The 15,812-nt window shown below is 39.1% G+C and overlaps 1 protein-coding gene across 1 annotated transcript in view; it reads left to right on the forward strand.

Annotated features, from left to right (window-relative positions):
- The window catches only part of LOC126469752 (leucine-rich repeat-containing protein 40-like), a 214,873-nt gene that overhangs the window by 154,735 nt on the left and 44,326 nt on the right, over positions 1-15,812 (forward strand). The window contains exons 7-8 of the mRNA XM_050096966.1: positions 6,495-6,689; positions 9,916-10,059. Of these exons, the coding sequence (XP_049952923.1) occupies positions 6,495-6,689; positions 9,916-10,059 (339 nt within the window). The remainder of the gene's footprint in view (positions 1-6,494; positions 6,690-9,915; positions 10,060-15,812) is intronic.

Raw genomic sequence — 15,812 nt, forward strand, 5'->3', positions numbered from 1 at the left:
TGCCTATTTCCAGTTATCTGTAGGTGATAAGACAAAACAGTTTTTGGTTATAAATACATGATTTAGCACATATCGTTATAACGGACTGCCATTTGGAGCTACAGTCTCCCCTGAAATGTCAGACACACCTTGAGCAACTTATCCAAAGTACACCCAGTTGTTTTAATTATTTGGATGACTTGCTAATACTGAAGGCACTAGGGAACAGCACGTACAGAATCTACATAGACTATGTGATCAAAAGTGTCCAGACACCCCAAAACCATACGTTTCTCATATTAAGTGCATTGTGCTGCTGCCAGGTATTCCATATCAGTGATGTTGTAGTCATTAGACATCGTGAGACAGCAGAATGAGGCGCTTCGTGGAACTCACGCACTTCAAACGTGGTCAGGTAATTGGGTGGCACTTGTGTAATATGTCTGTACGCAAGATTTCCACACTCCTAAACATCCCAAGGTCCACTGATTCCAATGTGACAGTGAAGTGGAAATGTGAAGGGACATCTACAGCACAAAAGCGTACAGGCCATCCTTGTCTGTTGACTGACAGAGACTGCCGACAGTTGAAGAGGGTTGTAATGTGTAATAGGCAGACATCTATCCAGACCATGACACTGGAATTCCAAAGTGCATCAGGATCCACTGCAAGTACTATGACAGTTAGGTGGGAGGTGAGAAAAGTTGGGTTTCATGGTCGAGCATCTGCTTATAAGCCACACATCACACCGGTAAATACCAAACGACACCTTGCTTGGTGTAAGGTGCGTAAACATTGGATGATTGAACAGTGGAGAAATGTTGTGTGGAATGACAAATCACAGTACACAATGTGGCTATCCGATGGCATGGTGTGGGTATGGTGAATGCCCGGTGAACGTTATCTGCCAGCTTGTGTAGTGCCAACAGTAAAATTCGGAGGCGGTAGTGTTGTCGTGTGGTCATGTTTTTCTTGGAGAGGGCTTGCACCCCTCATTGTTTTGCGTGGCACTATCACAGCACAGGCCTTCCCACTGTTGAATAGCAATTTGGGGATTTCGATTGCATCTTTCAACGTGATCAAGTACTTGTTCATAATGCATGGCCTGTGGCAGAGTCCTTACACAACAATAACATCCCTGTAATGGACTGTCCTGCACAGAGTCCTGACCTAGATCCTATAGAACACCTTTGGGATGTTTTGGAATGCCAACTTCGTGCCAGGCCTCACCAACTGACATCGATACCTCTTATCAATGCAGCACTCCATGAAGAATGGGCTGCCATTCCCCAAGAAACCTTCCAGCACCTGATTGAATGTATGCCTGCAAGAATGGAAGCTGTCATCAAGGCTAATGGTGGGCCAACACCGTATTGAATTCCAGCGTTGCTGATGGAGGGCACCACAAACTTGTAAATCATTTTCAGCCAAATGTACGGACACGTTTGATCACATAGTGTGTGTTGTTTGCAACAAATATAGTTTATTTGAGCCAGGTGTAAAGGACTTAAGCCATATATTATGTAAAAAAAAAAAGGGCTCACACCTAAACGGGATCATGTGGATGCAATCAGTAACTTACCAGCTCCCAAAACCTCAGAAATACTGTCACTCCCGGGCAAAGTTAATTACGCTACTGGCCATTAATATTGCTACACCAAGATGAAATGCAGATGATAAATGGGCATTCATTGAACAAATATAGTATACTAGAACTGACATGTGATTACATTTTCACACAATTTGGTGCATAGATCCTGAGAAATCTGTACGCAGAACAACCACCTCTAGCCGTAATAACGGCCTTGATACGCCTGGGCATTGAGTCAAACAGAGCTTGGATGGAGTGTACAGGTACAGGTGCCCATGCAACTTCAACACGATACCACAGTTCATCAAGAGTAGTGACTGGCGTATTGTGACGAACCAGTTGCTCGGCCACCATTGACCAGACGTTTTCAATTGGTGAGAGATCTGGAGGATGTGCTGGCCAGGGCAGCAGGCAAATATTATCTGTATCCAGAACAGGACCTACAACATGCGGTCGTGCATTATCCTGCTGAAATGTAGGGTTTCGCAGGGATTGAATGAAGGGTAGAGCCACGGGTCGTAACACATCTGAAACATAACGTCCACTGTTCAAAGTACCGTCAATGCGAGCAAGAGGTGACCGACACGTGTAACCAATGGCACCCCATACCATCACGCCGGGTTATACGCCAGTATGGCGATGACGAATACATGCTTCCAATGTGCATTCACCATGATGTCGCCAAACACGGATATGACCATCATGATGCTGTAAACAGATCCTGGAGTCATCCAAAAAAAATGTCGTTTTGCATTCGTGCACCCAGGTTCGTCATCGAGTACACCACTGCAGGCGCTCCTGTCTGTGATGCAGCATCAAGGGTAGCCTCAACCATGGTCTCCGACCTGATAGTCCATGCTGCTGCAAATGTCGTCAAATTGTTTGTGCAGATGGTTGTTGTCTTGAAAACGTCCCCATCTGTTGACTCAGGGATCAAGACGTCGCTGCACAATCCGTTACAGCCATGCGGATAAGATGTCTGTCATCTCGACTGCTAGTGATAGGACGCCGTTGGGATCAAGCACGGCGTTCCATATGACCCTCCTGAACCCACCGATTCCATATTCTGATAACAGTCATTGGATCTCGACCAACGTGAGCAGAAATGTCACGATACGATAAACCGCAATCGCGATAGGCTACAACCTGACCTTTATCAAAGTCGGTAATGTGATGGTACCCATTTCTCCTCCTTACACGAGGCATCACAACAATGTTTCACCAGGCAACGCCAGTCAACTGCTGTTTATGTATGAGAAATTGGTTGGAAACTTTCCTCATGTCAGCACGTTGTAGGTGTCGCCACCGGCGCCAACCTTGTGTGAATGCTCTGAAAAGCTGATCATTTGCATATCACAGCATCTTCTTCCTGTCGGTTAAATTTCGTGTCTGTAGCACATCATCTTTGTGGTGTAGCAAATTTAATGGCCAGTAGTGTATAATACGAAATGTTTTCCCTGTAAAGGGTGTGATGGACTCTTAGGTGTAGGGAAGGCGTCCTCCGTAGGGGAGTAAACCCGTAAAAGAAAATCAGGCAGGTCAGAAGGCAACAAAAAATCAGCCCCCCTAGCCAACTGTGCTTGTGCAGCACTTGTAAGGCAGCCAGGTGAATTTCCGCAGTTACTACTAGTATCCAAAACAGTCTCGGATCAATGCCCAGGAAAGCGATGGGTACCATGGCAGACAAAACAAAAAAAGACATAATGCTTTTGGTGGGTGGTGGTGGTAATGGTGGTGGTAGTGGTATTGGTAGTGGTATTGGAAGTGGTAGTGATAATGATGATGATAATGATTATGATGAATTTTTACCTTGCTGCCCTGATTTCCTGCTTGAGTAATAAATTGCGTGAACAGTTCTGTAAAAAAGGAGTTACATTTGTGTGATCAGAACTATGCCAAAAAGCTTTCTTGCATCTTATAAAGTGCCTTTGGTTGGCCTCTTGTTTAGCAACATCCAATATGGGTAAACTCTTAATGCTAGTGACTGATGCCTCAGCTTGCAGCATTGCCGTCATACTGTCCCATAAATACATTGATTGCACAGAACAGCCCATTACATTTTAATCAAGAACATTAAATGTATTTGCCAATAGAGAAAGAGGCATTGGCTATTGTATATGCCACTAAGAAGTTTCACATATATTGCAGTGGTAATAAATTTCACGTGATCGACAGTCACAAGCCCCCCTTTTTTGCTATTTAGTCCACACTCTAAACTTCCCAATAAAATGGTGGAGTGGCTGCAGCAATGGTCATTGTTCCTCGGTATCGATAATTGTGAGATCCATTGTACGCCCCCGACGCAGCATTCGAATGCTGGTGCACTTTCCTACTTAATGTATGGCCTAGATGCAGAGATTGATAAGCATAAAGGGCTGTTTCTTACTTTTGGCACCACTCGTAACACACCTTCAATGAATTTCCAGTTATGGCACATGAACTAGCAACAAAAACAGGCTACTTCCCAGGGTGTTGTCTGCTGTATGGAGGGGTTGGCCAACGCACTTGCCTAAGATGCAGACCTGGGATGGCACACACGATTTTCGTTATGATGCTGAATTATTGCAACCAGTGATAGATAGCTCTGGGGGAATCTGGATGCCGGATGGTAGTTACACTCTTGCATGCTGAAGCCTCTTCAGCTGCATGTTGGAGAATGTGCAGAGTGAAAGCAGTAATGCGACATCATGTGTACTGGCCCAGTGTTGATGCCACCATAGAAGGTAAGAGCCAGAGCTGCCACATTTGTGCCCATAATCAATCAGCACTGCCCTGACCACCCCTGGAAAAGAGTCATATTGATTTTGCCAGACCATTCTGAGGATCAGTGTGGTTGCTATTTGTCAATGCCCTCTCTAAGATTCCATATGTGACACGGAGGGATTTGACCACCACAACAGCTACCAACCGTGCCCTCACCATCACATTTGCAATAGAAGGGGCACCTTCCATCCTGGTTTCTGACAATATCTCTCAATTCACAGCATATGCATTTCACCACCTCATTCCATCCAGCATCCACTTCTGAAGCTGAGCAGATGGTTAGGACCTTCAAAATGCTGATGTACGAGGAGATGATGATGATGATGATGACAGCTGACTGGGCAAGCATTCACCAACTCCCTCATAACATACTGGACTCCCCCCCCCCCCCCCCCTCTGTAAATGTACACAGTCCAGCCAAAATTCCACACAGGCACAGGACTCGCCCCCTATTCTACCTGGTGCACCCAACTCACCGAGCCCACCACCCGTGCACACAGCCTTATTACTTTGTGACCTCCATATATGGCCATGCATTTTCAGTTGGAACCTTGGGCCAAGCCAAAGCACCATCATCGGCAATAGGGAGCAACAAATGTTTGAGGTTTCAGCTAGCCAGGAGCATATAGTCAAACATCAAAATCAGCTCTGCCCACACTGTAATATATCCCCTCCCCCCATCCCCACCTCTCTCCACTGCAGCTGACTGGGCATGATTCAGGCAAATACACCTGGGACAAGCCTGCCTGTCACAGCTACAACCTCTGTCTCAGTTTAGGCACCAACATGGGGGTCAACAACGACCAGCGATTGGATACAATGGAGGTGGAATTGCTTCCACCCCATAAGCCACTTCCAGTTCCCACCAATGCCAGCGATCCACTCCCCAAGCAGTCGGCAGAGGTTGAGCATCCACAGATTGCAGTGCCTGTAAAGGCAGAATTACTGTCCCCATCTGGACTGCAGCCGGCACCCACTCTCCTCCAGGCAGGACGTAGTTGCTCCACTGGAATTGTCTATCACCTAACAATCCCTCAGATGGCACTGACATCCAGCCCAGCCGATTGAGGTGAAGTAGTATGATGGAAGCCTTTGGCGGGGTTCCACAACCAGTCTCCCCCCTTCCTATATGATCCTGCTTGCAGATTATAGGGGGAAGAGGGTTTAGTATCAGACAGTGGTTTTGATTCCCCATTCAGCATGAGTACTGATTTGGAAGTCAAGTCAGAGATATTCATGCTTAGTGTTTTGGTTATAACTCGCTCAAGCAGGGATGTTACTGCTATTGGTATACCACTTGGGCCTGTCCACTGATACAAGACTGCTAGTAGAATGTAGGGCCCTCCACTTGCCTGACAGCTTCTAGTGTTCTCTGAAGCCGTTTACTGAGTTGGTTGGTGTAGTGGTTAGCACACTGGACTCACATTTTGGAGGATGGTGGTTCAAATCCACATCCAACCATCCAGATTTAGGTTCTCCGTGATTTCCCCCAATTGCTCCAGGCAAATTCTGAGATATTCCTTTGGAAGGGCATGACTGATTTCCTTTTCCATTCTTGACTCATTCTGAGCTTTTCTCTGTCTCTTAATGACCTCAGTGTCAATGAGGAATCAAATCCTAATCTTCCTTCCTTTCCTTATGAAGCCTTCAATATGTGCTGTTGGTAGTAGATTTTTTGACCTTGTCTTTGTTGATGTCTTTTGGTATGGATCATTCCCAGGACTGTTTACATATGCTTACAATGCCTTTTGTTATGCTCTGAACTTCACTTCTGGTGAAGCATTCACTTTTTGAACTTCATCATCATCATCATCATCATCTTCATCATCATCATCATCATCATCTTCCTCATCAACCACAGTACTGCCTGTTTCTTCCGTTGGGCTCTGTGTCAGTGCCTGTGCAAGTGATTGTAAACTTAGTTTTACTTACGCCAAGCAGAACACACCTAGTGGCGGCTGTCTGAAGCAATGTCTTGAGTCATCCACGAGTATACACTTGCTGGTACCACTCTTCATCAACACATTAATATTCATAGTGTCAGATTCTACACACATTATTAAAATTTATTAAAAATTTAAGCTATAATACTATTATTTACTGACTCACCTTCTTTATATGGGTACTGTTTTTATACAAATTAATATTTTTCTTGTTACAGTTTGCCTGCTACACTGGCCCTGCTACCACATTTGAGCAGCTTGCATGTAGATGGTAACCCTTTGTCAGAAGTACGTAGGGATGTTGTATTATGTGGAACACCTTACTTACTGCAGTGGTTGCGTAAGAAGTTAGATGAGGCAAATCATCCTGAAGGCAGGGCTGAGGAGGATGAAGAAGTGGAGTTTCCCAACAGGTAATTACAGTTTCATGAAATGAAATGGATGTAAAACTTGGAAGAACATGTTTGAGATTTTAATGTCACCAAAAATTTTTATAGCTTAGATTCTTCAATTTTCACAGTGTTGCTCTTAGTTTGTAATCTGAAGGACTATAGGGCACGAAAATTGTGGATAAGCAAGACCTTTATAGAAAATGCCTGTTTCGAATGTTATGTGTTGTGTCTCTCTCTGTCAAAGTCACAACTAAACAACTGTTGAGATCAAAATATGTGAATTAACATCTTTATTTAGTTAACTGCACTTCATCAATTGTTTGTACTCTAGTTGTTTGAAGCTTGTGTGTTATCATATAAATTTGTTTGTCTTAAAGTGTTTGTATATGTTTTTTTTTGGGGGGGGGGGGGAATTGGCACAATAGTTTAATCTTTTTATGTGCTGTTTGCTAATTTGTTTCTTGTTATCATAGCATTTATATTGTTCAGCATAACTGTCTTTGATGCATTTCATTTGACTATCTGATTAGCTCTCAATCAAGTGCTGTTTATAAACTTCTCAAGCATATGAAATGGGAAGTTACACTGCATTATTTCCTTTTTGCTTCTATTTTTATTGTGATTTTTTTATGGTACATTTTGTATCTGTATCCTGATAGTAATCTTAAAATATGTAGCATAACTTTTGATTGGGGTTCCCATTTTGTTCACAGATGAAGCATCAGAGAAATGATTGCATATATGCTGTTTACAATGTGTAGTTTCCCTAACCTTTATTTCATGATTGCTACAAAAGTGATATGCAGGATATTCTTGCAATTGTTTTCCATAATCACATCATCAGCATTAATTAGTATGACCTCATAAGATAATTACCATACTTGTTTGAGTGCCAACCAACCAAGGTTTTCCATTATTTCTGTGATGCTGTAAGTCTGAAAATTTTGCTGGCCTTATATCAATATATAAATTATTCTGTCATAATGAAATGTGATGTTGATCCTACAGACTTCAGATGCCATTAAATATGGATTGTGTGACCAATTTATAACTTATCTCTCTTTTACACCAGCTACAGTGTCACTAACATTATGGAGCTGAACGTTTAGTCAGTCCATTACATGAGTAATGACTGAACTATTTGACTATTGTATTACCTACACCTATGCATTGTCACTTCTAGGAATTTGTTTAACATGATGAACATTTATTGTCAAAGGAATTGCTTTAAACAAAGTGCACAGATTATTTTTTGTGCACATAATTTATATTGTGCAATACAGATTTGATGTCATAGCAGCATCCATATACCATCCATTTTAGGCTTTCTCTCAGTATGTTAAAGTTTTTCACTTATTTATTAATATTAAACACATGTGGTAATTGTCAATGTTAGGCAAAATTTTTAAGGTACTGAAATTGATGACATAATCACCTCTACGTAACATTTACTTTGGTATGGCAGAATTGTTTAGATGTTGCTGCCTGCATTCATTACAGTGTGTGTAACAGAATCCTGCTATTTATAGATTATTTTATGTTTCAAACTCTTCTGCAGACTCATGATATGAAATATATTTCCAGTGTTATGAGCAGATGTTTTTTGTCCGTAGTCAGTCTCAGGCACCCACTAGTTTGTTTTGTCATTTTGTAGATAGTTATCATATTGGATTTCTGTAACATACACTCAGTCTGTCCTAGGAATATACAAAAAGTCAGCCTTGTTCTGTGGAATGTCATTCAGCATTTTATTAGATATGAATTGAGCTCTGATAGTTTTTTTAAATATCCATAATAAATTTCTCAATCTTCATTTTGAACTGATAATGAGGTGCTTATTTGGTATAATACATATATTTCCTGGGAAAACAAAAAAGATAATGGTGTGACACATTAGTGCGGTCCTCTATTTGTGGACTCTCTTTTTTCTCAGTCAGTTTCCAGACAGATGAAGATACTCTTTATTAATCCATTGTATAAAAATGAATAAATGGATAATATTGACAATTACAAAAAAAAAAAAAAAAAAAAAAAAGGCTCTGTGCACTATGGGACTTAACATCTGCGGTCATCAGTCCCCTAGAACTTAGAACTACTTAAACCAAACTAACCTAAGGACATCACACACATCCATGCCCGAGGCAGGATTTGAACCTGCGACCATAGCGGTCACGCGGTTCCAGACTGTAGCGCCTAGAACCGCACGGCCACACAGGCCGGCTGACAATTACAGTCTGATTTCGTTACTAACAGGATTTGCAAATGATTTAAGGAGGTCGTCTATAAAAAGAGTACCAACACATCTTGATAGGTGGAATTGTAGTGATACCCACAGTTTGTCTTCAGGATAGAATTGTCGCCAATTCAAATTATTTTTTTTCTGTATGAGACACCTGACTAAACGATAAGTTGAGGACAGTAGATATCTTTCTCGATTAAGAAAAAGCATGTGATATAGTGGACCACACTACAGTCTTGCACAGGTCAGAACATTTATGAAATTAGCAGAAACAGTTATTTTATTTTTTATTTATTTAGTGTAGGCATGCAGTGTTCAGCACACTGAGGGGTGCAGCGGTTAGCATACTACACTCCGTGAGATCAATACTGGGCTAGGAGTCAGTAAAAATGTAAGGAGATCAGGATGAATCTGAGGACAATATGATAGGGTTAAATTGATAAAATAATTCATATTAATTGTTTATTGTGAAAATAAATTGGTGATTTGTGTACCATATTTATGTTGTCTAAATGTTGGACATACTACTTTTATATAATCTTCATTGATCACGAAACATTCAGATAGTTATGATAATTAGACTGAAGGAACAACGTGTACACACAACAGCTGCAAGAATATCATCGACACCATGTGTCACTTACTTTCAAATGGCCATTATTGCATAAGTTATACTGTTATTAAAATAAATTACTTTTTGCTATGCAATTTATAAACTGTTGGGAATGTTACATACATCTTAAAACTTGTATTTGGGAGAATGACATTCAAATATCCAAAACTGATGAAGGTAAATGCCAGGATGATTTCTTTGAAAAGCACATGGTCCATTTCCTTTCCCATCCTTGCCAATCATGTCATTTGTTTTGAATTTCATTACCAGCCTTAAAATGATATATGGTCTCAGTAACCATGGCTATTTTACCTATACCCTAGTTTTTCTTGAATTACTTTATCTGTTTTATATGGTGTTGCTACCAACAGACATCTGCTTTTACTTGCTTTCAGGTTTAACTTGAGAGTAACTCGTTGTCTGAATCTGGCAAAGAAAAATCTAACAGATGTTCCCCCATATGTATTTGATGAAGCTGCTTTTGCATCTGTAACAGTCGTTGATTTGTCAGGAAACAGACTCACTGAATTACCTGAAGGGTAAGTACTTTTTATAGTGTATCTAATTTTCTGCTTATCCTTTCCCACTGAAATATTGAGCTGGGTGGTGCAGTGATAAGACGCTGTATTTGAGAACAGCAGTTCCAATCCCCATCCAGTGAGCCAGATTTAGCTATTCTGTGACTCCCTTAAATGACTTTAGGTGAATGTCAAGACAATTCCTGCGAAAGCGCTTAGCTAATTTCCTTCATCACCCTTGCACAATTTAAGCCTGTGCTCCATCTTTAACTGTGTTATTGATGAGATCCTTCCTTCTTCTCGGTAAACATGCCTGTGTAACATATTTTTTATTTTTATTAAATTAGTAAATGGAAAAGCCGTAACTCAACACCAGTAAATGCATGGACAAGGTGAAAAGCTTTTTGTCATGCAGTGAAGGATAGTTTTTTAGGTAAAATATACACAGTTTTGACACAGGCCACATTTAGGTCAGTGCGAGTTGTCTAACAATTTTCCATTTTGCAGATTCCATCCACAATGTGTTATTCTGGTAGGTATGAAAATTATCCGTGTATGACTGCCATAATATTATTATTGGACTGAAAACTTATTCCAACAACATTTTTTTAGATGTGGGTATAAGTCAGAGGGTGCTAATTACAGTGCACAAGGTGGATGTTGCAGCAACTTGTATTTCAGATTGCTTAGTTTTCCCACTGACGAAAGTTCATCGTACTGAGGAAAGGTCTTTTCTCTACTTCAATCCACACCTATTCTCAATTTTTCCGTCTAGTTGATCATCAGTTACTCTTTTATCTTTTCAGAAGTAATCAATAAGAAGAATTCATTTTGCATTGCATAAAACACTAGCTAACATTCATGGCAGATGAAACTGACTTTGCCTGTTTTGTGTAGGACTGCTGGCTATCAACCAGGGTAAAACATTGGCATACAAAATATTCTGGGTTCTTTCAAAATGGTCCAAATATTGTTGGTATTCTTTTTTTTTTCATATTTGCATTTGGTGAGTATTCCATAAGTATGTCACTCCCCTAGCACAAATATTTCTCAAGTTAATTATTCGTGTAAGATAATGTAACCTTTCTTCCGACATATTAAATACATCTTAATTGAGATTAGTGCAATACTATATCGTGTATTTGAATGTAAATCTTTCCTTTTTCATCATGTGTTGGAATTTCATTGAGATGAGTGTAATAAACAATGTGAGACACTGTTGTTGTTTATTTGGATTGCTGCTGTGGCTGGAACTGAAAAAATGTATTAATCTACAGGTGACTGTAATTTTGCACACTTTAACACAGGCAGTTAAGATGGTGAAAAAATTACTCATAGCAATCTGATGATTGGCGCCTACTACAAAACCAGTTATGGAAGCTAATTAAATATTAGTATTGTAAACAAGAAAATTGTAAGCATCAGTCATAAGAGGTCTTAAATCATTTGTTACAGCAAGTTGATTTCATTCATCATGTGACTACTTCAATGCTAAGAAGAGTATAAGACATAAAATCAGACATTAAAACCATATTCATAACATAGGCATAAGTCACATTGAGTACATTACATTTATGACACATAGTACATTCCAAATATTAGAGTCTTGAAGACTCATGTAATAAAAGCACCAATTACAACTTCAACATGGCGTCAATATAGAAGAACATAGCAGCTAACAAACAAATTTTGAACTGAGCATGCAACTTACAATTACAAGCAGCAAAGTTCGGTGCATGACATAGGCATCACAGAACCTCTTTATTCAAATAACTTATTACACAGAGTATATTTTATTTAAATGGGGGCCAAGACATTATACAAAAGAACAGTAAAACACTAGTTAAAATTAAAAATGCCATTTTTTAATGTGAGAAATCAAGAATATAAATAATATAAAAGATACATCAATAGGAGAAATGACACCCTCTGACTTGACATTCACAAAACCTCCAACGTTTATTAACGAAGTTTATATGACTGTAATTCATTTAATAATTGAAGAAATCCAACAAGTAATAACAGTTTTCACACCATCATTTTATATTAATATTAATTTTTGCTTCACCTGTAAATTATTACTTCTAAGTGAAACAAATATAGTGAGCGACTGTGGTACACTTCATAGAAAAATACCTTAAATGTCCGTAATTGTACATAACAAACCCTCAGTGGGACAAATAATCACATAGTTTGATGTTATTGAACATGTAAAACAAGATGAAAATGAAAATTATTGGAGGAGAAGCTTAACACATCAATTATATCATGTGTAGTCAGATCGTGAGTAATCGTGTGACACCAATGGACTGGTGGATTGTCCCATACTTTCAAAATAATTGGATCGCATTTAAAGTACCCCTAAAAATGGGTGCTCCTCATTGCTGTCTGCTCATTAAGCAAGGTGTAACCAAATGATTTTTGATTACAGAATATCTCCAATCTTCTCAAGGAGATTGAACTATCTGCCCTTTTCTCCTCAGTGTAGCAGACCCATCCCAGCATGGCTTTGTTGACTATGGCAGTCACTTCCTGTATTCTCTCCTGGAGCTCTGGTACATCACATGCTAGAGGTGGTACATACACCAGATCTTTAATGTGTCCACAGAGAAAAAAGTCACACGGAATGATATCTGGTGATCGGGGAGGCCATTTCAGAAAACATCTGTCCCCTTCTGTAACATGGCTGATCCATCGATGCTGCAGCTCCATATTTAGGTACCAACGAACTTCACAATGAAAATGAGGTGGAGCCCTATCCTGCTGAAAGATGAATGGAGAGTCCAATTGCATTTGAGGCATCAGCCTTTGCTGCAACATGTCTAAGTAGGAATGTCCAGTGACAGGGCTCTCAGCGAAGAAGAATGGCCCGTACAGTTTTCGGCATGACAAGGCACAAAAAACATTTACCTTTGGGGAATCACACTCAAATTCAATGCATTCGTGTGGATGCTTTGTATCCCAAATTCGACAATTGTGCCTGTTAACTTTCCCATAAGTGTGAAATGTGGCTTCGTCGCTAAAAATTAAGCGATCAACAATGCCATCCCCATCCTCATTCAGTTGTTGCAATTGCGAACAAAACTCAAAATGCTTGTCTTTGTCATCATCATTGAGCTTCTGCACTAGCTCCAATTTGAATGGTTTCAAAGGCAGCTTCTGTGCAGGACTTTCCACACTTTCATTGAAGCCATTTCGAGTTCATGGGATGCATGATGCACCAATATGCATGCCTGTGTAACATATTTTTTATTTTTATTAAATTAGTAAATGGAAAAGCCGTAACTCAACACCAGTAAATGCATGGACAAGGTGAAAAGCTTTTTGTCATGCAGTGAAGGATAGTTTTTTAGGTAAAATATACACAAAATGTCTCTCGTATGTGCTCCACATTCACTTCACTCACACTGGGACGTCCGCTTCTCTTTGCTGAGTACAAGCAACCCATCGTAACAGATTTGTTGTATTAGTGGTAAATGGCCTTGCTTGTTGGTGGCTTCTTACTGTACTTGGTTCTGAACATCCATTGAACAACTGTAGCACACTTGTTTTTGTCGAACTCTGACTATTGGCAAATTACCAAACTACGTTGTGGCGGTATACATGGGAAGAAAAAAAAACTTTCAGGGTTTTTCTTCAAAGTGACGTATGTAAGATATACGTGCAATGTTTGGTTCTTGTGCAATAAATAATTGAAAGTATTCCCAGACTTTATGTACAGCCTGTATAACCTCATTCATGAAGAAAATTAAATTTATGTGTATTATTGGTTTGTAAATGGCCCAGTCTATTTTCAGTAAAAAGTGAGACAGCAACATTAATTTTTTTGAAAATTGTAGCTATCCTGGTACTCATAATACTGTAGTATGGTTGTATAAAAATTTTTTTACACTGTCCCTCATTAATTGTTAGGGTCATTCTTCCCTACTCATAAGTCTTAGCTATTTTATTGTAAATGTTCATTACATAGTCATTAGCATAATTATTCATTTTAGCTATAAATTGCATGGTTTGAAGCTCAGTTTTGTGGTCAGTTTCTGATACTTGGAGGTTAAACATCGTGTTAATGGTAAAACTGAAAAAGGCTTTCTTATGTTATTTGAGATGGTTGAAATTGTAATCCAGAGTAACATCTATGCATGTATTCTTGCTAAAAATTCCATCATGATTACTATTTTCACATTTTAATTTCTTATGACTAGGTGAAGGAAGTTAATGGAACACCCTCCACCCCACCCCGCTCCTCTGGTACCCACTTCAACTGTAAAAATAATATTCTCTTGCAGACTGTTAAATTTAGGTGAAATCTCATCAATGTTGGTTCTGTTTCCTTTAATTAACAAGAGTTTGTGATCTATGTATATGTAGTAATAAATAATTTTACTAGCCAAATCGAGATATTTATGAAAGAATCTGTCTTCAGGGTAATTAATAAAAATGTCTGCTAAAAATCCAGATATGGTACTGCCCATATTTAGGCCATGTTTTTGAACATATATTTTATCATTAAACATAAAAAAATGTATCTTAAACAGAGAGAGAAAGCAAATGAATGAATTCAGTGATTTCAGCTTAAAAAAAAGTGCACAGTCTTCTAAGACTGTTGGTGATAATATCAACAGTTTGATCCACAGGTACATTAGTATATAAGTTCACAATGTCAAGTGAAATGAAAGTCATATCATCAGTTATAGGTACATCTTTAATTAAACTTGTCAACTCAACACTGTTTTTTTAATTGAAAACTTCCAGTTGAATTTATAATACATATTAAGAAAGCATAGACACTTTTTAGCTACTTTACATACGAGGCCTGCACTACCATCAACAATTGGGCTTACCAGTTTCAGTTCCTTATGGGCCTTAATCTGCGCCCTCAATTTGGGAACTAGCGAGTTCATTACTTTAATATATTGCAACTCCCATGGAGAGAGAGTTCCATTACATGACTTAAGCTTATCAGTTAGTTTATTTTTAGTCTCATTAGTATGGCCCCTATTAACACTTTTAATACCATTCTCCTGAAAGAACTTAAAGGATTTTTCAATATATTCACAGTTAGTAACCACACTCATTGAATTACCCTTATCTGCTTTAACGTTAATAGCACTGTTTTCAGCTAACTTCTTGTTAATGCGTTCTACTACCTTTACATCATTTTTTATGCAACCATTAGTCATATTGGACTCCCTACCAATCACTTTATCAGCTGCAATAGCAATTTTATTCTGATCAACTTTCGAAATCTTGATTGTGTCCATTGCAAATTCTATGGGAGGTAAAGTATTTTTAATAGCTTACCTACCAATCTTTTACTAATATTATACTTTACCCCTTTCTGTAACAGCAATTCTTCCTGTTGGTCAAACAAATATATACAGTTCGTAAACTTATTTCTTGTCATAAAACAGTCACATAGCTTACCTGATTTACCAATATAATGAAGTGTGTAAATACTATTGTTTTGTAAACATCACATAGCCACTGCATACAAGTTAGTGTAAGTTTACATAGTGGTGAGAGATCTTCATGTGAATGTGTCTGAAGCACAGTGACACACTGTTTACATTGTGCTGCATACAATCATAAAGAAATCAAATTATTAGGATACATCATGATTCACCAAATAGAAGAAATTTGAGCAGGAGATAGGAACCAAAGAAAGGACAGTAAATTGCTAAGACTCCTGACAAAATACATCTTCCAAGCCAAAGCATGGATGCACAACTCATGCTCCCTCTCCCCCCTCCACCCCCTATGCTCTCTCTCTCTCT

This window comes from Schistocerca serialis, chromosome 3 (genome assembly GCF_023864345.2).
Source record: "Schistocerca serialis cubense isolate TAMUIC-IGC-003099 chromosome 3, iqSchSeri2.2, whole genome shotgun sequence".
NCBI lineage: Eukaryota > Metazoa > Arthropoda > Insecta > Orthoptera > Acrididae > Schistocerca > Schistocerca serialis.